General features: G+C 39.2%; 2 protein-coding genes and 2 long non-coding RNA genes across 4 annotated transcripts; 1 reads left to right on the top strand and 3 right to left on the bottom strand.

The window, feature by feature from the left end:
* The first annotated feature begins 895 nt into the window (after window positions 1-895).
* Window positions 896-2514, top strand: LOC130996803 (uncharacterized). Its single transcript, XR_009092815.1, has 3 exons — window positions 896-1029; window positions 1123-1195; window positions 1287-2514. It is a non-coding gene; the product is annotated as an uncharacterized LOC130996803 (long non-coding RNA).
* A 938-nt stretch (window positions 2515-3452) lies between these two features.
* On the bottom strand, window positions 3453-4288 carry LOC130998536 (copper transporter 4-like). The gene is made up of 2 exons (XM_057923951.1): window positions 4269-4288; window positions 3453-3957 (listed from the first exon to the last, which is right to left on the bottom strand). Exons 1-2 carry the CDS (start codon window positions 4286-4288, stop codon window positions 3453-3455), a joined length of 525 nt encoding a protein of 174 aa, XP_057779934.1.
* Window positions 4289-4832: 544 nt separating this feature from the next.
* Window positions 4833-6330, bottom strand: LOC130996807 (uncharacterized). Its single transcript, XR_009092819.1, has 2 exons — window positions 5721-6330; window positions 4833-5645 (listed from the first exon to the last, which is right to left on the bottom strand). It is a non-coding gene; the product is annotated as an uncharacterized LOC130996807 (long non-coding RNA).
* Window positions 6331-7785: 1455 nt separating this feature from the next.
* On the bottom strand, window positions 7786-22451 carry LOC130996770 (7-deoxyloganetic acid glucosyl transferase-like). Its single transcript, XM_057922072.1, has 2 exons — window positions 21849-22451; window positions 7786-8806 (listed from the first exon to the last, which is right to left on the bottom strand). Exons 1-2 carry the CDS (start codon window positions 22327-22329, stop codon window positions 7884-7886), a joined length of 1404 nt encoding a protein of 467 aa, XP_057778055.1. The 5' UTR covers window positions 22330-22451; the 3' UTR covers window positions 7786-7883.
* Between the last annotated feature and the right edge of the window lie 1775 nt (window positions 22452-24226).

The raw sequence follows: 24226 nt of genomic DNA on the forward strand, positions 1-24226 counted from the left end.
CGATCCTCGCCCCCCTCATTGCATGGAGATAGCAGCTAGCGCACGGAGGCCTCACTAGGCAAAGGCGTTTCATTTACTCTCTCTATCTTTTGTTAGAAGCACGAAATATATGCCGCCGCCGTTTCTAACAACCAGCGAGATCATCTTAGATATGGAGATTTTGCGATACGCCCCAACCTGGAAGGAGTAGCTCCCTCGCTCTGGAAAATAGCACAGCCTCAAATGGTGATTCGCCGCAGCCCCTACTTTCAAAAACCAATGAGGACGACACCTCGTCTACACCATCGCCGCTAATGAATAGCCCCTCACTCAACACAATAGTAAACTTCGATTTGGTGAGGCGGCGTAGGGCGGGTCTAAAGATAAGTAAAAGTCAAAGAGATTTTTTTGCATAAATTGAATGGATGAGAGGAAATTTCTTAGTCAGATGTCAGCTAGAGGATTAATTTTGCCAACTAAGTTTTAATTTTGACATGTCAGCATTAATTTAATCAAATATGAAAAATGAGTCAAAAATTAAATAAATTTAAAGTTCATGTATTTATAACTAGATTTTAAAGTTCATGTTAAATACTAAAAATGAGTAAAGTTCATGTATTTATACATAAATTACCCTAAAAATAATGTGTAGGGGGGGAGTTGGAATTCGGAACCCACAACCCAGCGGCTACATATAGGCCCAAACCACTGTGCTACCTTCTCAATTGGTAACAATTTCATTCACATTTTATAAAATTAGTAATAAAGTCATTGCAATTTTTTTTTAAATATAAATTGGAGCCGGATCTCAGGTCTGACCCGACCCAGACCCGCGCTCACATACTGCGCGCAGAAATAAGCCGGCGCTCACGTAAGTGCTTCTCTTTTTTTTTTTTGGGAGCTAGTTTTTTGCTCTCATGAAATAACCGACTAAATGCATTTCTTCAGGTATTGGACGCCAACCCAGCTCATGTCAAAGCTCTGTACCGCCGTGGAATGGCATACATGGCTGTTGGTAATTTTGAAGAAGCTAGAGCAGATTTCAATAAGGTATAGTAACGTCATTGAAATGTTTTGTGTGGTCAAAAAGCGGTCGTTTAGTTATTTATAATCTCGTATCTGAATCACTCTTCTTACTTTTAGATGATGCGCGTTGACAAATCATCAGAAGCAATCCGCCAACGCAGCTCTTCTTAAACTGAAAAAGGAGGAGCAGGTTAGTATAAAAATTAAATGTTGCCTCAATTGTGGAACACTTATAATCATGTGAACAAACAAATACCAAAGCGCGTGGCTGGATTATGCAGGAAATTCATAAACAGTTGAAGGGGTTGTTTGACAAGAAAGCAGGGGAGATTTCTGAGGCTGGTGCAAGAAGAGGCTCCTGGTGTAAGCCTTGATGCCGATGCTTTAAAGAACATCTTCTTGAGGCCACTGCTCCTCCGCCTGCGAGCATATGGTCCAGATTATGGCCTAGTGGCAGAAAACTTTTTACAACTCTTGGATTAGATAGATGTGCCATATTGTGACATTCTTCTTTTTTTGATCCATATTGTCACATTCTAATATGGACAAACTTCCAATAAAACATTATCTCTTATCTAGAGGAGGAACTTACATTTTTGAGAGATAATATATCACTCGGTCTAGTTATTTTTATGTTGCAAATTAGTGTTACATTTCATATATTGCCCAAATGTCATCACTAGGTGTGCATTTTCCATATTTTAATTTAACAAATTACGACACATTATGTGAATATCTGTAATTTTATACATGTGAATTTCAGGATAAAAGTTGCCCAGAAGTTTTGGAGTAGGGATGTTTTGCTGGTTGAAATGGATTTATTTGAATTATCCCTATCGTCCTCTTCCTCTGTAACAGCTAAAAGTCTAAAATCACAAATCATCCAAATATATTTAGAAGCATAAAAATCTCATGTATCACGATAATTCAAAAAACAAAAACTATGTTTCGGAATAAAAAGTGAAATGTAGTAAAACATGGAAAATAGAATTAAATAAGAAAAAACAAGATAGAAGTTGTTGAATAAAACATACATCACATACTATAATAATAGTCATACAACGTAGACTCGACCTCCTCAATGTGATACTGATAGAGAGAGGCAACAAGATTTCCGGCGGCGTGTCCGGCCACGGCGGCAGGCAAAGAAGACGAAATCGGTGGCCACTATGGCTATGATGGCCAAGTAAGTCATGAACATCTGAAGCGCCCGCAAGGCGGCAGCGGCGGCCAGGTTCCGCCGCCGGGTGATGGGGTAGTTGGAGCAGAACTCGGCGGTGAAGGTGAGCAGAAACACCAACAAGAGAGAGAAACAATAGTCATATGGAGATTGGTGGTTAGGCCAGCCATGGCAACAGCCTCATCAAATACCAATTCCAAAATCTGCTATATGAATATGAGATTGAAGACACCTCCATTTACACTAAACTCTGCTCACCACCCAAATCATATAGTATTTCTTGAGGTTTGGTGGAATGGATTATATTTATATGATTGCATAAGTTGCTTAAGCTTTTGAAAAGGCTGGGACTAATTATTCATCTATATATCTCAAGTGCCATTTTTTTGATGATATCATTGTTTTTGTATGACTTTGAAGCTACGGTAGCTGCATAATTGCAAGAATTTCAAAAGCTGAGTTTGAAATCATGGGCTTGTACACTTGTAGTTAGGGTCCCCCCCCCAAAAAAAAAAAAATCCGAATATTACTTAGCTCTTGACTTTCTAATGTAATATGAATAAAATAATTTAAATTCCGGATGGAGTGACTATATATATGTAGCAAGAGTTGAGAGTTTTCTTGGTGGGAAATTGGGAAAAAATACTCATATTTTGTTATATTTAGATATTATTGCATCTAGTGCGAAATCAGATCTTATTATTGTGGTAATAAAAATATATTGATAATTTGATTTGCAATAATTTTGAAGTTGGTGTAGTGTCATGAGAGCCAACTCAGTGGGGGCAGTCATATCACTCCACTCGCTGTTTGAATCTAAACTAATTCTATGACTTTATTGTCGCTATTTTGTAATTAAAATATTGAATCACCATTAAAGAAAACGACATGTAAAAATCCAGTTTGCCTTGTTTTTCTTAGACGAGTACTACTCGCATAATCAATTAAAACAATATCAATAACATTTCCACTCTGTCACTGATTCTCATATTAAATCACCATGAGGGAAAACGAGACGAATAGCAAGAGATTATTAATTATCTTGAAGAATCTTTGAAAAATTGAAAAATAAATTACAATAATATGTGAAGCTAGTACTCGCATGATCAATAAAAAAGAATCAAATAACCACTTTCACTAGGAATTGAATTATCAACTCCTTGTTCATTTCTTCATGCATATAAATACTCACAAAAAGAAGTCCCAAAATCAAACAGCCAAAGAAATTATTGGAGGAGATAAGCCCAAAAGAGGCCCATCATAGCATTCAATTGGGCTTAGTTCCTTTTCTAAGCCCACTTCCGAACATAACATACCCAATCGCATGGCCCAAAACGGCCGCAATAAACACGCCACCATTGTACGACATCACGGCCAACATCACCAAATACGAGAATCCGGCCCGAACCGCATGGAACCCGGTCTGAAAGAAAACCATCGCCGCCCGGTTCGAACCCGGTTTGACCAAATTGAGGTTCGACAAAAACTCGGCGAAAATGGCCAAAGCGAATACAAAAACCAGTGACACCGCATACATGCCCGGCTTGTTATCGGGCCAACCCGGAAACAGGAACTGGGCCTCTTTGCACCAGTAAAAGGCCACGTGAAACGGGTGGTGGTGGTGGATGTGGGCGGCCTGGCGGCAGAGGCGGCGGGGCCGCGGAGGACATGGTGTTGTGAAGAGCTGCAAAATCAAATTTGATGAATTGGTTTTAATTTTGGTGATTTGAATTGGTGAAGATTTGGACTTAAATAAGTAATGGGAAGTTGTACTTTCTCAAGATCTTATTCTAACTTGTTCGTGAAAAAAAGTAAAAGTTGAGCATTTTCTTTTCTGTTTGTTATGACTTATGAGAGAATATTTGCATGTTGCTATCTTGCAAGCAATCTTAGCAGACATTCAAAGCTGAAGTTTTTGCATAATTTGAGTGGGTAGGGTCGGGAAAGGCAGCGTTGTTTCATCACCAATTACATTAAATTGACCTTACAATTTTTTTTTTATTTTTTTTTTGGTTTTTCAGATAGTGCACTAAAAGATGCACTAATGAAGAGGAAAAAATGCAGCTTTAAAGTGCGACAGAACCTATTGAATAGAGAGTTCATGTTTCTTGGAATTGGATAAGCAAATGTGCATAAGCTCTGTTTAATGGGTTCATTGAAACGCCCGGATTTCCCAACAGAAAAATAATAGAAATTTTTGATTAAGCTGAATAGACTCGACAATTTATCCTTTTAAATCGATTAGTTATGGTCTGAAGAGATAAAATGAAAAATATTGAATGATGCCAATCAATTGACAATATTCAAACTCTCAGGATCGCACAAGTTTAGTTTCGTTATTCTAATTCACGTCAAGATTCAAGCATTCCAAGTAAGTTTTAATTTGAGAAAAATAAAAAACGAGTCAAAATTTAAAAATGTTTAAAGCTTCATGAATTTATAACTAGGTTCAAAATTTATGTTAAATACCAAAAAGTAAGTTAGTTCATATATTTATAACAAGAATTTAAAGTTCATGTTAAATACTAAAAAATGAATTTATGTATTTATCCAAGCCCAAATTAATGTTTGAGGCCAAGATATCGGATTCAAATTTATCATGGCACGATTTTTAAATTTAACCCAAAAAAAAAATGTAGAGCAACCAAAAATGAAGCCATCCATGTAATTTATGATAGAGGAAAAAAGGTACAAATCCTACTTATGTTACATTACATCCAAGGAAATGCACACATTTCAACTAGTAAATTAAGCCTCAAACGGCTTCTCACACTCTCTTGATCCAATCTTGGAAAAATGTTTACAATCTTCACATGTTCTAACACAAGATCCCAACACCACGCGCCCCTGTTGCGGGCCACGGGTGCCCTTTGGCTGCAAGTTCGCCCACTCCGGTCCCCAGCAACCCTCAGGACCTGGGGAGCCAAGAAAAGCACAAAAATGAGCTCAACTCATTTGATGTAAAAACAATACACTTATTGAAAGAAATATATACTTAGATGCGAAAATATCTTGTTATATACGACCTATCTTCTCTTATAACACTCAACCATACACGAGCACAAAAATGTACAAAAATAACGATCTCTCAAATCAGTTTCTTCAGAATTCAGGAAATTAAATCAAGTAAAGCAAATAAATTTATTTTCTCTCAAATGGACATTTCAAAACATCAACAACGAACCAAATCCAGAGCAAATCTAAACAATACAGATGTAAAAACTCTAGATCTAAACAATACAAGAACTAACCAACAACAGATCAAAGAAAAAATGAACATATGCAAAAAAAATTAACAAACACAGCAGGTATAACAACAAAACAAGTATTTCTAACAAAAAAATCATAAACAAAGACATCAGTAAAGGGAAAAAATGACCGAAAAAAACCCTAATACCTTGGAATTGGGGGAGCAAATGAAGAACAAGCACAGAAACAGACGACGAAATCCGAACAATCACTTCAGAAAAACAAAAGAAAACAACATTAGAACGAACAAAAATGCAAAAGAAAAGCAAAAAAAAAAACCTAATACCTTCGTAGACCACAAAATCAGTAAGAACAAGCACGAATCTTAGGAGAGACAACGTTGAAGACACGATTGCGGCCGAAATCAGTGCGAAGAAATGAGAAAAATACAGAAAATCAGTGAAAAGGAAGAAGTATCGGTAAAGAGATAAAAGAAATAAAGTTCTTCGTGACCCAGGACCCACAAGGCGACTAAACACATAGAGAGAAAGTACCACATTATACGAGAAATCGTACAAAGAGGAGATGTGTTGGTTGAGAAGATCAATACCTTGGAGAACTTAGCTGATCCTTTCACAAAGGGCTTACCGCAGAAGGCCTACGAGAACCATGCATGCTCGAGGGATAGGATTGCGGTTGATGCCACCCACTTAGGAAACTTTTAGTATAAATGAGAGAAGTGATAGTATTGTAATAGTCTGTATTTAGACGCATTGTATACTAAAAGTTTGCTTTAGTATAAGTGGGAGATTGTTGGATTTGTATACTGAAAGCAAGAATGTTTTACGCTTGTATACAATGATTCATGTGTTCACTATTTTATCTCCTATCTGATTGTGTTCATGATTGCATATATATGTCCTTTATCTCGATATAAGTAGATTATATGGTGATTAACAGATCACAGAAGGTCATATAATTGGAATAAACTTAAGAGATATAAATAGATCACAACCAAGATGACTCTAGGACGAGTCGTTGGTCTAGCTGCAGTATAGATGAAAATAGTTTGTTTTGACTATTTGTCTATACTGGTACGTCATAACGTATTGATAGGATCACAGTGAGATGTATTCTTCTATCTGACATAAGTGAAGAATCAAGATCTCGGTGACTTAATAAAATCTTAATACTAATAAGATTTCAGATATATATGTTGATTCGTGTATCACTTTGATTTACTATGGGTGAGAGTTATATATTAACTTGAGTACTCTGTATCTTGGGCGAAAGCGGTCAATATATGATATTTGGTTATCTGTATTAGTACTCGTATCCGGTATAGGATAATGACATCCCCTTAAGGAGCTCAATAAGGTTTGTTGCGTTAAACCCTGCATGTTGATTAAGTTCAAGTGCAATTATAAGGTTTGGTGGTATTGCTTAAGAATTACAAAGAGATTAATTAATTTAAGATGTCAGAGCTTTAATTAATTAATGGATGTCAGATATTTTAAATACGGAGATTTAATAAGTCTAAATACAAGCCCCGACTCTTCATCGGTAATAAAGGGGTAAGTCAGTAATGATTCTCTAGTAGAATGAATTAATACTTATGAATTAATTATGGTTTGGGCTGATCATAAGAATTAATTCATTAGAGGCTCATCTTTATTCTTTCTATCTGATCTCTGGACTGGCCCAAAGTCTCCTGAGCCCAATAAGGAGTAAGGGACGCCTATTATAGTTATTGGAGCCCTAGGACTGTGTTTTGTCTTTGAATACAGATATCTACTCTCAGAATAAGACACACAAAATTAGGGTTTTAGAGAGAGCAGCAAGGGGCGCTGATTTCAAGGTGGTCGAATTCTCTGTGGGAGTTCTCATAGTTCGTTGTCCATCCTAACATTGACAATTGAGCAGGATACAGTTCAGAAGGTCAGAACTGGAGTCATTCGATTCAGCCGTTAACAACCTCTGCATCCAATTCACAAGTAGTGATTCTAACTCCAATGTGCAACACTTAAATTCATAGGAGCATGTTATGAATTAATCGTTGTATGGTGAATTATGACATCTGAGAAACGATCCACGTGGGGCTACATCCTTCAGATCATTAACTAATACTCCCTCGATCCGTCCCAAACGAAATGTCCTGTTTTCCTTTTTGGGCCGTCCCAAACGCAATATCCTGTTTCCTTTTTTGGCAATACACACTCTCTCTATACTTAATATTTAAATAATTTCTCAACCCATTTTGTCTACTTTATACACATTTCTTAATTTCCGTGCCGAAAAGAAATAGGACATTTGGTTTGGGACGGAGGGAGTAACTTTTATTATTTGAACAAATTTCGCTTGACTTATATTTTATAAAATTGAAGAAACATTAATAATAATGATAAAAACACTTAATCAAATATCTTATAAATTAAATTATAAAATGTAAACTCCTCATCTCAAATAACAATTCGGTAGTGATAATATATGTATTACAGTTTGGAGAAATTTAGTTAGAAGGTGAATTTTGAGCTTTTGCGTGCAGCATCTTAATATCTGCAACCAAGCTGTTGAGACTTGTATGCGACGACCCACCATCACGAACGCTATCCCTTGCCAACCTAGCCATCTCAGCCGTCGATCTCAAAATCCCTTGTTTCCCACTACCCTCCATCAAATCCCTGACCACTCTCTCCACCGTGGATCGGTCACAAACGCAGTTCAAATCGAACCCCAACCCCCACATCTCACTCGCGCACCTCCCGTTCACTTGCTGCTCCGCCACCAGGGGTCGGCAAATCATGGGCTTCCCAGCCCACACGCTCTCCAGAATCGAGTTCCATCCGCAGTGCGTCAAGAACCCCCCCACGGCGTCGTGGGCCAGGACCTCCTCCTGCGGGGCCCACCCCACGATCCGGCCGCGCTCGCTCGTCCTCATCTCCTCGGGGACGGGGAGCGTGGCCAAGCTATCGGCGTCGCGTATCAAGTCGGGGCGTATGGCCCACAGGAAGGGGCTCCCGCTGTTGACCAATCCGTGCCAAAACTCCATAAGATGGTCGGGGGTGAGCACTGCGACGCTGCCGAAGCTGACATAGAGCACCGAGCCGGGCGGCTGGGAATCGAGCCAGTGGATGCAGGATTGGTCCATCTGCAGCAGACTGGTGGAAGTGGAGGAAGCGGGAGAGCGAAGCGGGCCGACTGCGTAAACTGCAGGGAAGATGGAGCGGAGGCGGGAGAGCATGGGAGCTTCGAGGTGGTGGAAGGTGTTGAGAATGAGAGCGGAGGCGTTGCGCATTTTGGCGGCTTGAGTGATGTAGAATTGCATGATTGGGCTGCGGGGACCTAAACTGCATAACTGAGGGAAGTCGCGTTGACGCAGGATGTCTTCCAGACCGGGAACGCACCGGACTCGCCTCTCCAACTCTTCACTTTCTGCCACCAATTTTCATCCCATCCATTTATTATTGATATATCAACCTCCAAATTAAAAAGGTTTGGTATGTAAATACTCCAACTTTTCCCATTTTCTAGTTTTGGCACTTAATTTTAAAATCTACCTATAAATACTTAAATTTTATATTCTTTTTAATTTTGCGATCGATGAATTTTTATTCACAAATTGTTGCTGACATGGCAATGATATTGACATCGCAAAACCCATAATTACTTGTTATAGATCTCATATTGACAACAAATTTTTCAGTCTCATTATGCATTTCAAACTTCCCTCTCAATTCGAATGTCATGTCAGCAACGATTTGAGGGTAAAAATTCGTCGGGTGCAAAATTAGAAAAAATACAAAGTTCAAATATTTATAGGTCGATTTTAAAGTTCGGATGTAAAATCAGAAAATGGAAAAAGTTCGAGTATTTACATACCAATATCGCAATTAAAAATACCTATTTTTATTTAACCTACTTAATTTTTAACAAAGAAACAAAAAGTAATTTGACAAAAGTTATAAAAAAAATACTAACGTATCAATATCATAGTGTCATTCAAGACTTTTTAAAATTGAATAATTTAACATATTGTTGTAACAATATATATCTACAATGCTAACACATACACTAGTACAATGCTAACAATACATAATTTTAATGTGCGTGTGTTGGCCAAGCGGTAAGACTTTAATACTTAAAGTCAAAGGTCTTGGGTTCAAATCCTCTATGAGGCGGCCTTTAAATTTTTTTATTTAATATTATTAATTAATCAAAAAAACAAAACACACATACATAAGTTTAGGATGTATGAGGAGAGATCAAATGAAAACTGTAATTTATGTGTTAACTAGAAACCAATATATGAGCCCTTCATTTTTAAATATCTACGAACAAGATTAATTATTGATTTTTAACGTCTATAAATTAATAATCAATTAAATATTGTGAAACCAATTAACCGTACCCCTTATTTAGTGGGATCCATCATATCTTAATATTTGTTTAATAATATTAATTATGTTAAATATATTCTCTCTCTCTAATTAGTTTAGCAATTACGTTATTTTTGTTAGTTTAAATCTCATTACTTTCATTTGATTCTGCTTTTGGCAATGTGAACTTAAAAATAAATACTATCTAGAGAATTAGAAAGTATTTAGCACCGAATTGTGTCATAATTAGCAATTAAAAATCAAATAACTAGCATTTTTTAAAATAATTAGTCATTGCTCTAAAGTATCGATTAGCTTAAAAGTAATTTATTTTTCGTCGGATTTTGGTGGTGGAGCTCATATGGTACTGACCTTCTTGGACTCATGACGTTTTTTCTTTGGTTTTGGTTGGACACGATCTATTTCCATCGGGTAGCCTCGACACTTTAGAGAAATGAATAATTATTTTAAATTAATTGCTAATTATCTATTTTTTAATTGCTAATTACATTACAATTTAGTGCTTGTTGGGAACCTTGTGGAATATCCTAACCCTTGTTTTGATGATACCAAAATTCATAGGTCTTAATTGTAATAGACTAGAATTATTTTGAACTCAAGTGTTAGAGTTCGTTTCTAGTCTAGCTTGCGGTGTCGAAGACTGAAGAACGAATGACTGAAGACTGAAGACTGCAGATACCAACTGAAGTATCAGTTGAAGAATCAGTTGAAGACTGATTACTTAATGCGCGCAATGGACTGATACTAAAGACAAGTATCACTTGAATATTCCTCCTCGGACTGATCTTCCAACGTTCAGAGGAAGCCACGTACTCACAAAGTACAGCCGCATTAAATGCAGAGATCTCAGGATCTTATCTCTGCAGAGGTCATTCCTATCTGGTGGTTACTTTTCAGAGACGTCACATCTCCTGTCCATCAAAGAGAGCCGTTTCCACCCAGACAAGGAACCTTGAAGATTGAAGCCTCAGCCCAAATTCGAATTGCTCTCCAACGGAAGAAATTTTGAGGACGATCTACGCCAACGGATCTATTCAAGAGTTCTCCTACAAATAGCGCTCGAGGATCACTTCAACCTTCACCGATTCAACGACATAAGTTGAAGCTCTGCCAAAATTGCTACTCAGCCTAAAGCTTAACCTCTCCAAAGCTTGAATCAAAGAAGAGAATTCCAAAGCCAAAATCAGTCACTGCTGATTACACACATTCTCTTAGACCTTAGGCAAACCTCTGTTTACCCAGAAGCCAAATGTTGGGCAGTTATCACCAGCGGACCAATCACCATCACCGAAACCGTCAAAAGGGTTCCTGTTGATCCACGACAAGATCCTTACGATGAGGTCCAGCCCAAGCAAAAAGCAGACTTCACCACAGAAGAAAGGAAGCAAGATGAGCTTGACAACCTCGCCAAAAGCATCATCTCCGGCACCGTTCCCGACAAGCATGTCATGAAGATCATCAAGTGCGGAACTGCAAAGGAGATGTGGGACATTCTGGAAAGAATGTGCGTAGGTTCCGAGGAAATCAAGGAGAATAAGCTATCCATAGCTTGCCAGAAGTTCGACTCCTTCCTCATGCTCAAGAATGAATCTGTCGAGGAAATGGAACTTAGATTCAATCAAATCTTGAATGAAGTTCAATCCATTTCCAAAGACAAATACACTCAACGAGAAATCAACCTGAAGATTCTTCGAGCACTGCCACGAGGAGAATGGCAGATCTACTCAGTCGCTCATCAGCATAAGCTTGGATTCAGTCAGCTCCCGACAAACAAGCTTTTCTCCGATCTCATGGCAAATGAGTTCGACTTCTAAGAAATCTTGGAAACAAGAAGGCTGGAGGATCAGACGAAGATGGTCCATCAACCTCTAGAGGAGTTGCACTGAAAGCCTCAACAAGAGAAGGCAAGAAGCAGATCAAGGAACCAATGGAACTCAACCCAGAGGACTTCTTCAGTCAATATACTTTGTTGACTAAAAGATTCAACAAGATGGAGTCCAAGTTCCGAAAGTACAGAAGGTTTCACAAGCAGCACTACAAAGGAAAGGAAAGAGAAAGCAACTCCAGACATTCCACAGATCGAAGTGGAGAAAGGAAGTCAGCCGCTTACGACATCAAAGACATGGAATGCTTTGGATGTAGAAAGAAAGGGCACTTTCGAAATGAATGCCCTGATCTGACTCAAGCTGAGCGTAGAGAGCTGAAACCTAAGAAAGATCGCAGCTTTTCGAAGAAGAAAGCGATGGTTGCTGACGATGTTGATTCTTCCAAAGACATCCGACTTCGACAGCTCCAGCTCAGACGATGAGAGCCGTGCCCTGATGGCCAATGAATCAGAAAGCGTGGCTGACAACAGCTACGACAATGGAATGAATGGCTCAGAGGTAATCTCTCACTCAAAAACTCCTTATACTGATAACTTCCTGATGCTTTCAGGAGACCACTCAGAATCTGGAGATAGCTCATCCGATGAAACTGACGAGTTTGATCAGCTCATGACTGATCACTGTCAGTTGAGGAAAATGTTCGAAGATCTCCTCAAGGAGAATCAGAATTTGGATAAGGAGATCAATGATGAACGAGCTAAGAATCAGACAATCATCTACTTTCCGGATGAAACTTGTCTTGATCAGCTAATCATGGTGAACAGCCGACTGGAGGAAAAACTCAGAATATCCAACTCAGAATGTGAGAAAGCATCTCATGAGATCAAGAGGCTCAATCACAAGCTGGAAGAAACAGTCAAGAACTGCATGATGCAGTCTCCCATGATGAGCAACTTTCCATCGAAAGGCCTTGTTAAAAGCATTGGAGGAAAGGTTGCAGCTGACAAAGGAAAGAAGATCATGATCATTTCAAATGACGATCCTTCTGAAATCACAACATCAGAAGAATCAAGAGATCATGATATGAATGAAGTTCGCAAACGCAGACTGATGGCAAGATCAAATGTTCCACCTCCACGGAGCTACAGACGAGCAAAGGAGGCCCCCAACCAGATCATCTTACTGAGAAGACTGGAAAGCAAATTTCAGTCAAAGATCGGGGAAGGAACATCAGGAATCAAGAAGAATCTTCCTCACCAATTCAGGGGGAAGAAACGCCACATCAGTCAGAGACTGACATCAGTTCAGTTTCAGAAGGAACAACATCCATGGAGACCAAACAATGCTGAGTCCAGTCGAGCCAAGCGACATCCACGACAACAAGCAACTGGACATCAATCAAGTCTCCATAAGTCTGCAAAGACTCGAGTATCTCAAGGAAGATACTTCGCCGAGCAAAGAAGACCTCAACCACTCATCAGACAGAACTGCTACAAGAGTGAGGCCTTTAAAGGAATTTCTCAACAGAAGAATGCTCGTGTGCCAACTGAAGCGCCAACAACGTCAATCAGACAATCAACAAAGCGCAAGAGATCAGCCAGACCAATTCTGAAGCAGATATGGGTTCCAAAGGGAACTCGAGCTAACATTGAAGGACCCAAAGCTTGATTGGGTGCCTGAAGCAACTCTTCCTTGCAGGTCAATGTCAGGAAACACAAAAAGAAGGAAGAGGTTAAAGCTTCAATCAGAACGTGGTATCTGGATAGTGGCTGCTCGAAGCACATGACGGGGTACAAAGAATATCTATCTCAGTATGTTGAGAAAGCTGGATCCAAAGTTGCATTCGAAGACAACTCAATCGGAGAAATAAAAGGCTACGGTGTGCTGAACATGGGTAACGCCAATATCAGTAATGTTAGCTTTGTTTCTGGTCTTAAACATAATCTGTTATCTGTGAGTCAATTTTGTGACAGCGGTTTCACAGTGAAGATCAAGAAGGATGAATTCACTGTTAGAAACAATCAAAAGAAGGTGGTTCTGAAAGGATTCAGACAAGGAAGTCTCTACGTCGTTTCATGGGAAGACAGCCCATCAGAAACATGCCTCATCAGCAAAAGCAGCTCGGAGCTCAACTGGCTGTGGCACAAGAGACTCAACCATCTCAACTTCAAGACGATCAACAAACTTGCTAAACATCAACTGGTAGAAGGTCTTCCTTCTATTGTGTTCCAGAAGAAGCAAGAATGTGAAGCATGCCAAAGAGGAAAGCAGACGCGAGTGTCATTCAAGTCAAAGTCAGGACACTCCTCTGAAAGAATTCTGCATCTACTTCACATGGATCTATTTGTCCCTATCACTTCAAGAAGCTACAATGGTAGGAAGTACACCTTAGTAGTTGTGGATGACTATTCACGATATACTTGGGTCATCTTTCTCTTCAAGAAGAAAGAGACGCTGGAGGAACTGCCAAAGCTGCTGAGAAGACTGAGCGTTGAAAAGGAAGTCAACATCATCAGCATCAGATCAGATCGTGGGACTGAGTTCCTCAATACTGTCATTCGTGAGTATTGTGATGAACAAGGAATCAGTCATCAAACTTCTGCAGCAAGAACTCCACAGCAGAACGGAGTCGCAGAAAGAAGAAACCGGTCTTTGAAGGAAGTAGCAAGGACGATGCTAGCCGAATCAAAACTCCCCTTGAAGTTTTGGGCTGAAGCAGTCAACAACGCATGCTACACGCAGAATCGCTCCTTCCTCACTCAGAGACATGGAAAAACTCCATACGAGCTATGGAAGACCAGAAAGCCTTCGATTGCCTACTTTCATGCTTTCGGTTCTAAGTGTTTCATCCACAACAATGAAAAGAAGAGGTTAAACACTTTCGATAGCAAGGCTGATCCAGGAGTCTTCCTTGGATACTCTGGAACAGAACGTTCAAGCAAAGCCTATCGAGTGTTTAACTCTCAAACTCTTTGTGTTGAAGAAACACCTCATGTGATCTTTGATGAGTCTACAGATGATTTCAGGGAACAAGAAGCTGAAAAGTGTATCCAGAACACTGAAGGTTCCAAAGCTGAAATCCACAACACCAAGCCCTCTACTGTCTTGGTGTGGGGACCAGGCAAAGATGAAGATACTGAGAAGCTTCAGTATCAAAAGATCAGCCAAAGGTCTGAAGTTCAGACTGGAGCCAATACAGATGGCATCAGTCAAGGGGGAACTCCAGTTGCTGAAGATCGAGTTGAACATGCAGAAGCAGCTCCAGCTCAACTTTCCCCTGCTCCAGAAGGTGCTCAACACCTCAGAACCATTCTGACCGAAGAAGCCCCACCATCTCCAGAAGAGATCAAGAAGTATTGAAGATGGTTTGAACTCCACTCAAAGGAGAACATTATTGGTGAACCATCAGATGGCGTCAAGACTCGGAGATCAATGTGCAACCTCGTCTTCGACATCAATCAGAACTGCATCAACGAAGATAAGATTTTCAGCTGTTTCTTATCATCTACAGAGCCCAAGGATATTGAAGAAGCTCTGAAGTCTACTCAATGGGTCATCGCAATGCAAGAAGAACTCAATGAATTCATCCGGAATTCAGTTTGGGAGCTTGTGGATCGACCAGACGATGCTAAAGTGATTGGCTTGAAATGGAATTTTCAAGAACAAGAAAGACGAAGAAGGAAACGTTGTGAGAAACAAAGCAAGGCTTGTAGCTAAAGGATACAGTCAAGAAGAAGGAATCGACTACGACGAGACGTTCGCACCAGTTGCCAGATTGGAAGCAGTCAGACTCTTCTTAGCCTTCGCAGCTCACAAAGGTTTCAAGGTACACCAAATGGATGTCAAGTGTGCATTTCTCAATGGAGTGCTCACAGATGAAGTCTATGTATAACAACCTCCAGGGTTTGAGGTTGCTGGACCAGAAAAGGTGTACAAGCTGAAGAAAGCGCTCTATGGATTGAAGCAAGCACCAAGAGCGTGGTATGATACTCTCTCGGAGTATCTTGTTGAACAAGGGTTCAAGAAAGGATCTGTGGACAGAACTCTGTTCACTCTCAAAGAATGAGAAGATCTCTTGCTTGTTCAGATTTATGTCGATGACATAATCTTCGGATCCAAATCCGAACGCATGTGCAAGAAGTTTGCTGACATTATGACCAACAAGTTCCAAATGTCCATGATGGGAGAAATGAATTTCTTTCTCGGATTGCAAGTCAAGCAGACAAACGAAGGAATACTCATCAGTCAGTCCAACTATGCAAAGGAACTGATAGCCAAGTTCGGTATTCAGCACATGAAATCAGTCAAGATCCCAATGAACACAAACTGGAAAGTTGATCCATGTTCAGAAGGAAAATCTGTATCTTCAACGAAGTACAGAGAAATCATTGGATCTTTGCTGTATTTGACTGCGAGCAGACCAGACATCGCATTTGCAAGTCGGGGTATGTGCAAGATATTAATCAGATCCAAAGGAAGCTCATTTGGATGCAGCAAAGCGGATTCTAAGATATCTTAAAGGCACACCCAATTTAGGATTGTGGTATCCAGCAGACGACGACATCAAGCTCACCGGATATTCAGACTCAGACTTCGGTGGATGCAAGCTTGATCGCAAATCAACCTCCGGAACATGTCAATTCCTAGGCAACAAGCTCATCTCATGGTTTTCAAAGAAGCAGACATCAGTCGCCACCTCTACAACTAAAGCTGAATATGTTGCTGCCGGAAGCTGCTGCTCACAAATCCTGTGGTTAGTCCATCAATTGAAGGACTATGGGATCGATGAAAAGGAAGTTCCTATCTATTCGACATCACTTCATCCGTGATCATGTCGAAAAGAAGAATATCTCTGTGGAATGGATTCCCACTGCTATTCAGAGAGCGGACCTGCTGACCAAGGCTCTTCCAGAAGAGATGTTCAATGATCTGTGTGGAAAGATCAGCCTCATCAACCCTGAAGAGTGATGTTATGTTTGAAGACCTTCTCAAACAGTCCTGCTGACTGGTGGTCAACCAACTGCTGATTCTACGATCGCCGATGTGGAAAGCAATAAAGTCTGAACGCTCATCTGAAGAAGAAGTCATCCTGATGATTCAACCAGGATCAAGTGGTATCAACTGACTACAATGTTCAGTTGATCAGTAAGTATTTTAAAAGCTTACTTTTAAAAATCAGTTATTTCAGTTCAGAGTTTTGAGTTTCAGTTCAAAATCTTTCTCTAACTGATCAGTTTCTTTCAAAAACTTTAACTGATTGTTGGAAAATGGAATATCCGAGAAGGACAAATATTTTAAAAGAGAAAAATCTGCTTTGATTAAACTTGTCCTGATCTTTTAGCAAAAATCTTTCCAACCTTTTTGCCTCTGTGATAAAATTTCTTGAGAAGCTCATTGACATGACAGAATGCAATGATGCCTCTCACCTTTTTGAAGTCTCTGTCCCTCACAGTGACGGCGGACGTGAATTTTTCTTCAAATACATTTTAGACACAATTTTCGAAAAACTTTTCATCTTCTCACATGGTTCACATCTTGTCTATTTATACCAAGTTGTCTTCACGATTTTTCTGCATCAACTAACAACTCTCCACAGCCTTCACTGTGAGAAAAGTTTTCAATCTTTCCAAAGTTGCAGAGAAAAATTGTTCCGACTAAAGGAGAAATCTATGACTGCAAAGTCATGGAGTGGAAGAATGACGCTCACATACCTGGTCTTCACCGGACCCTTCCACTGGATCTCAACGTCTCTCCGACGTCAAAGTTTGCTCTACCCTCACTTGTATCCAGTGAAGCGAGTGTCTTCCATCCTCATGCTCGGTGCATCGGCATGAAGTACCTGTCTGAAATAGAACAGACTTCATCGCCTTCTCCGAAAGCCCTCTCGCCTTTCGTGGAGCTTCGATGCGGAGCAACAACAATGAGCAGGAGCTCGTTGTCAACCGGCGCTACGTCAACAGTGGAGTCCTCACAACTACCACTGAATTGACGTCCCCTCACCCCTCCAAACCTCTGCTTCTCTTCTTGTCTCTCTCATCATCTCGCTCTTCTTCCTAACCTCCTTCTAAGCCTTCGCCTTCTGCATCCCCAATAACCCCAATATCTTCCTCCTGCGAACTTACCTTCGCATGGTCTTCGCTTCCTTCTTAGGTTCGTCCTTCTTTTTGATGTTGCCAAAAAGGGGGAAAAAAAATAAATCATCAGAAACGAACTTAAGTTGGTTAAGCAACATGATCATCATATTTCATCCGATGATCATGAGGAAGATTAGCCAAGAGGATAAAGACCTCAAATCAACGGAAAACAAGTGAGAGTGGAACAAGCTTAGGAACATGAAGACACGAAGACAGAAGATGAAGATCAAGAAGTTCAAGGCGCAGCCAAGCAGACTGCTGGAGTCCATGGGTTTCCCATGTTGTTTTTGTTTTTCTTTTTACTCCAATGTAAGTCTTGCTCTGTACCTCGACTGATGACTTATCAGTCTTTCATTAATGAAAAGAACTTTTTATTGATCTCAACCTGAAGACAATGACTCTTTGTCCAGGCTCTGATTATGTTTTTCTATCTTCTCCTTGTTCTGTTTTAGAACTGTTTCGTTGTTAACTCTAAGTACAAGTTTTTAGGTTCTATTGTTAAGGGGGAACTGTTTTCACCCTAGTTTTAGAACTTGTACTGAGAGTTTAGTCTTTTTGTTGTCTAGAACTACTGTGTGGTTTTGGCATCATCAAAAAGGGGGAAATTGTTGGGAACCTTGTGGAATATCCTAACCCTTGTTTTGATGATAACAAAATTCATAGGTCTTAATTGTAATAGACTAGAATTGTTCTGAACTCAAGTGTTAGAGTTCGTTTCTAGTCTAGCTTGCGGTGTCGAAGACTGAAGACTGAAGACTGAAGAACGAAGGACTGAAGACTGAAGACTGCAGATACCAACTGAAGTATCAGTTGAAGACTGATTACTTAATGCGCGCAATGGACTGATACTAAAGACAAGTATCACTTGAATATTCCTCCTCGGACTGATCTTCCAACGTTCAGAGGAAGCCACATACTCACAAAGTACAGCCGCATTAAATGCAGAGATCTCAGGATCTTATCTCTGCAGAGGTCATTCCTATCTGGTGGTTACTTTTCAGAAGGGTTTTCTGTCTCTGAGAGTCTTGGCACGGGTTGTGCTAAGCAAGAGAAATTCGACGCGAGTGAAGCGTGGGTACTGAAGAAGGGTTTTCTTCAGTGGTACGGTTGTGTGCACCCGGCAAGCACACAGTTCGGTTTGCAGTGCACCTGTTAAGCACTTACGGAGTGGATTGTTGGTCTGATCAACCAACCGTGGATGTAGGAAAGGGTTTTTCCGAACCACGTAAAAGTCTCTGTGTTGTTTACAGTTTTCAGTTTTACATTCTTACTTGTGTTATTTCAATTGATAAACTGAACACTGATTAACTGCAAAGAGAAACCTAATAACCAACAACGTGCTCCACCGAGGCTATTGCGAAACTAAGTTTAATTTCCGCTGCGTATGATATCAGTCTGGCTAATCTATCCTCTGATAGTCAAGAATAGTGTTATCATCTCTGTTTTAGCAAACTCGACTGAAGCCCTTACTTGCATCAGTTAAGTTCCAGCAACTTAACTGATAACTCTTTACTAAAGAGCTTTCAATATCAGTCGTCAACCATGTTTGGTCAAAACTGATTTCAGTAAAACATGCGTCTTTGTTTGCATGTAAAGTTTCGTTTTGATCTCTGACTGAGATCCCTCTGATTGAGGATTTGATTTAAAATAGCCAATATGTGTATTCCCCCTCCCCCCCTATACACCTATTCGAGACCCTCAGGACCTAACAGTGCTGAATATTTTCCAATTCTTATTAACAATTTTAAATTATATAGTAAGATTTTAATATTGTATTTATGGAAATCTAAAATGTTATACTATGGTTAAACAAGCATTTCAGCTCTCTCTCCCAAGAGCTTACAGAAAATTTTTAATTCATTAAATTGAGAAAATAATAATGATATTTATAACTCCATCCTAATTTCTTGTATTTTCCGATGTAGATGTTGACGCTTATTCAATTCGAGACTAATTACCAAAGCTCGACTACAATATTTACGCAGTTGGGAATTTCAATTACTAATGAATTTCCATCATTGAATTCGTGTCTAATTTCCATCACTAAGAGCATCCACAATGGTTACACGATAGCCATTACACGATAGGGCTATCGTGTAAATGAGCTATCGTGTAACCGTTGCGGGAGAGGTTTACACGAGGGCTACACGTTCTATCGTGTAGCCCTTTAAACCGTGTGATTTTTTTTTTTTCAATTTTTCTTCTCTTTATAACTAATTCTATCATGTAAGCTATCATGTAACCCCACTGCAGCATCTTTACACCATGTGGTCCCCCATCATAAAGTAGGCTATCATGTAAGCTATCATGTAACCCCATTGCGGATGCTCTAATGAATGTAACTTCACATTGAATGAACTCATCCAAATTAATTTTTTAATCCTCTAATTAGATAAAATTTTACTCTAAGATCTTAAGTTGGTTATTGCTAGCAGCTTGATATTTATATATTAATCTAAATGCTTATTACCTAATTTTTAATTGCTAATTACATATTAACCCAAATGCTAATAACCTGATTTTTAATTGCTAATTACATCCCAATTTAGTGCTAAATATTTTCAACCTCTTTTAATTTAATTATTTTAATTCGTAAATTATATAGGGATATATAGTATATGAAATCCCGTGGTAATTGGAAGATTTGATTTGCTAAAATCAAATCGTTATTCCCTTTATTGGTAGATGTCATTTTCTCCCGGTTTTTAGCAATTTAAAAGGGTATAATTTATGAAAATCACTTCTTAATATCCGTCCAATTAAAATAAATCAAAGATCTAAAATGGTTCCTAGTTAACACATAAGAGTTGGTTTCTATTATAACCCCTTCCTAGGATGTATTTAGTATATCCATGCTTAGAAATGACGTGATTAATAAAATCAAAATAGTAATATAGAAAAGATGAGATTAACTATCTATCTAGTCTAGGATGAATAATATGGGGGTGAAAGTGGTATTAATTATCAATGTAAAATAGTAGAATAAGACCGGGTTCTTTATTATCACGGACCGACTTGGGTTCTTTATTATCATGGACCGATCTTGTTAAATAATATGGACTACCAAACGTCTAGATAAGCCAAGATTATTTAACAATCATGGCTTATATAGTGTACCAAATACACTCTTAGGCGACGCTTACTTTGTAAGATTGATTACATGCATGATTGAGTATTTTATCCTCAAGAGAGTTTGCTAATCCCACTATTTTCATGAGATAGGAATAAAATAAAATTAATTTGAATAATAAAAATAATCAAGGGCTTGAAATATTAAAGTTTCAATTCATAAAAATAAATAAAAAATTAATTTTATTATTTTTATCCATCAATATTAATTCTTTAAAGTAAACGCCTCACAGAGTACTACAATACAAACAATATGTTGCCAGTGAGGTTCATTAACGAGACGAATTGAAGTTGATATTTTGCTCAGCTGTATGATTCAACTATGTAATTCATTCGCCCTTCACGTGAATTATTTATTTGTTTGATTCGTTCAAACTCCAATAATGTTTTTCGCACTTTCAATTTGCGTATAGATTATCACATATTTCAATTGAGGTTTTACCTTTTCTATTTATTTTTCGAACACTTTCTATTCGGTTTTTCGAGGAAAGTTTCCAACTAAATCTTTAAATTTGGAATCCCCGTTCACATAATTTTAATTACTAACACATAATATATCACATTCTCTCGAAAAAAAAAAAACATAAATATAATACTCTCTCCGTCTCAATAATAGTGTCTCATAACTTTCGGGCATGGGGATTAAAAAATATGTAAAAAATAGATAAAATGGATTGATGAAAATAATTTAAATATTAAATATAGAGAGAGAATATATTGCAGAAAAGGAAATGAAATATTTGTATCGAGACGTCCCACTTAAACAAAGTGAGACATTACGAGAGTATTACATTGGGACATAAATTAAGCTATATTTTCCCATGTTGGCATAATATAAATAAATAAATTAATTAATTATCTCCCCAACCGCAAAGACAACTAATCAATATTCATCTTTCTTGAATCTTTGAATCCAATTCGCTCAAACACAAATTAGGTAGTGCAAGAACACAGATAAGAAAATAAATTGGGATGAAGTTGAAATTACCTGCATTTGCAACAACAGGAATTTCTTCCATGAGCTTCTCGAGATGAAAGTAGGTCCAAGTCGCAGTAGCACTGTAAGTTCTAAAAGCAATCGCCGGAATCCCGAGCTCCGCCGCCACGTCGACGGCAAACGACATGATTCCGTCGGAAATTATACACGCCGGCGCGTGGCTCATAGACGCGATCAGGTCTTTGAAATTCGGTTCGCAGGCGGTACTCGTTGAGAGCAATAGATCCACAATACCAGGACCGCTTCGCGGGTGGTCCGGCGGCAGTCCGTCGGGAATGGTAAGAAAATTGATCCCCGGGCAGCGGCGGCGGAAGGCGGCTCCGTCGAGGAGGCGGCGGTGGCTATGCTCAGTGTTGACGAAGGATATGGCGAGGCCGGCCTGGCTCAGGAGCTCGGCTAACATCAGCATCGGCTTGATGTGGCCTTGAGCCGGGAACGGTAAGATCACCACATGTGGATCACGATTATCCATCCAGATGACTATTCCCCTTTTTATTGTAGAAAAATGTAGAGGAGATTTTGAATATATGTCAATTACCGTCCATATATAATTGTGAAAGATATTATTTTGTGCACGATATTTTTTAGAGGTGGTGTTTGGTGAGCTCAGAGTCAGACTTCAGAGCGCCTGGACCCGATTCGTATTCGGGTCCAATATACTCCCTCCGTCCATGATTTAATGCCCTATTTGGGTGTGAGCACGGGGAGACTAAGAAAGCTGAAAATGTGATGTGGATTAAATATAAGGGTAGCTGACTAAAGTGATAAAGATAATTGACTAAAGTGATAAAGGTGTTGTGAGTGAGTCCACTAGTGATAAAGTGTAATAAATATAGAATATAAAAATGATAAAGGTGTTTTAAGGTGGGTCCATTAGTGGCAAATGTTAGTAAATATAGAAAAAAAAGAAGAGTAAAAGTGTACAAAAAACACAATAGGGCATTAAATTGTGGACGGAAGGAGTATATACTTTCTTTATCTCAATATTAATGGTCTGTTTTTCTTTTTGGGTTGTCCCATATATAATGACATGTTTTCTTTTTGAGCTATAATTAATATTCCACAAAATCTCTTGTACATTCGGGTCGTACCCGATCGGGATCGACACTTGCATCTGATTCAAGTAGACTATCCTACTCGAATGTCAAGTGTTAATATCATTTCGATATAGTGTTAGTGTCATTTCAATGTAATGTTAGTGTCACTTGTAAAACAAAATATTGTTAGTATTATTTTCGAAATAGTGTCATTTGTAAAACAAAATAGTATAAGTGTCATTTCAAGATCGTGTTGGTGTCAGTGCCATTTCGTATTAGTATTAGTGTCATTTCAAAAAAAAAAAAAAATGGATCAGGATAGTCCAACTAGGGGTAGGATCCGGGTCAGGTACAACCCGGGTGTACGGTACACCCGGGTGTACAGAAGACCACCTCATAATATTCAATTAAAATTCTTAATTAACCTATCAAACCTTTTTCTCCTCCACCTAATTTTTCAATTGTTCGTTCCCAATACTCGTCCCATCCCTGTTCATCTCTCTACTTCTCTCTAATCCCTCGCCGCTTCCACCCACCGCCTACGCTCTCCCCTTTCCTGCACTGGTGTGCCGCCTCCGCCGCCATCGTGTCGCCTCCGACCTTCGTCCTCCACTTTCATCCACTGATTCATCCACCTCCAAAAATTAGGGCTCAAGACTTCCCGTATTCCTCTATAGCCATGGAATTGCAACAAGAAGTTATCATTCTAAGCATATCGTCACTTTTCAAAAACACAATGTCCAAGCTGAGTTGACGTTTTCATCAATTTTCATCAATTTTGAACATTGAGAGCACTTGACGTTTTCATCAATTTTGGACCCAAATACAAATAAATCGGAGGAGGGGTTCAGATCCGAGCTGGGAAAGGGAGGAGAGAGAGAGAGAGCAGGATATGGAAAGGGGTTACAGGCGGCGACATCTCCTCCACCTCCGCTGGATCTACGACGTCTCATCCACTTCCGTCGGATCTGCGCCGCCTCCTCCACTACCACCTCGTCTAGATCTGTGAAAAATCGAAGAACAGAGGCTCTACTGCCTACACCCTCTTTTGTTGATTTTTTATTATTTTAAATTTATCTTGTTTGAATCCACTATTCTTTTGTGGTTAATTTTGATTTGTGGATGGATCCATTATTATTCGAATTTGTGGATGGATCCATTGTTATTTGAAATGTCTGTAGATGGATTTGGGGTGGAGGGAGACAACTAGGTGAAGGGAAGCGGCGCCGTCGCCAGCCTCGCCGGTGATGAGAGCGCCGGCGGCAGCAACATCATAATTTTGAACGAAGAGTTTTTCTTTTATTACCAATATTTAAAATTAATTAACCATAA

The sequence above is a fragment of the Salvia miltiorrhiza genome, chromosome 8 (genome assembly GCF_028751815.1).
Source record: "Salvia miltiorrhiza cultivar Shanhuang (shh) chromosome 8, IMPLAD_Smil_shh, whole genome shotgun sequence".
NCBI classification, from domain to species: Eukaryota; Viridiplantae; Streptophyta; class Magnoliopsida; order Lamiales; family Lamiaceae; genus Salvia; species Salvia miltiorrhiza.

Bases quoted from the DNA above. Each gene is read 5' to 3' on its own strand.
- LOC130996770 (XM_057922072.1), bottom strand. From the start codon at position 22,329: ATGGATAATCGTGATCCACATGTGGTGATCTTACCGTTCCCGGCTCAA. The intron at 8,807-21,848 runs GTAATTTCAACT...AATTGGTGGCAG, and splicing joins TCCTGTTGTTGCAAATGCAG to AAAGTGAAGAGTTGGAGAGG.
- LOC130998536 (XM_057923951.1), bottom strand. From the start codon at position 4,288: ATGAACTCTCTATTCAATAG. The intron at 3,958-4,268 runs GTTCTGTCGCAC...ATCTTGAGAAAG, and splicing joins ATGAACTCTCTATTCAATAG to TACAACTTCCCATTACTTAT.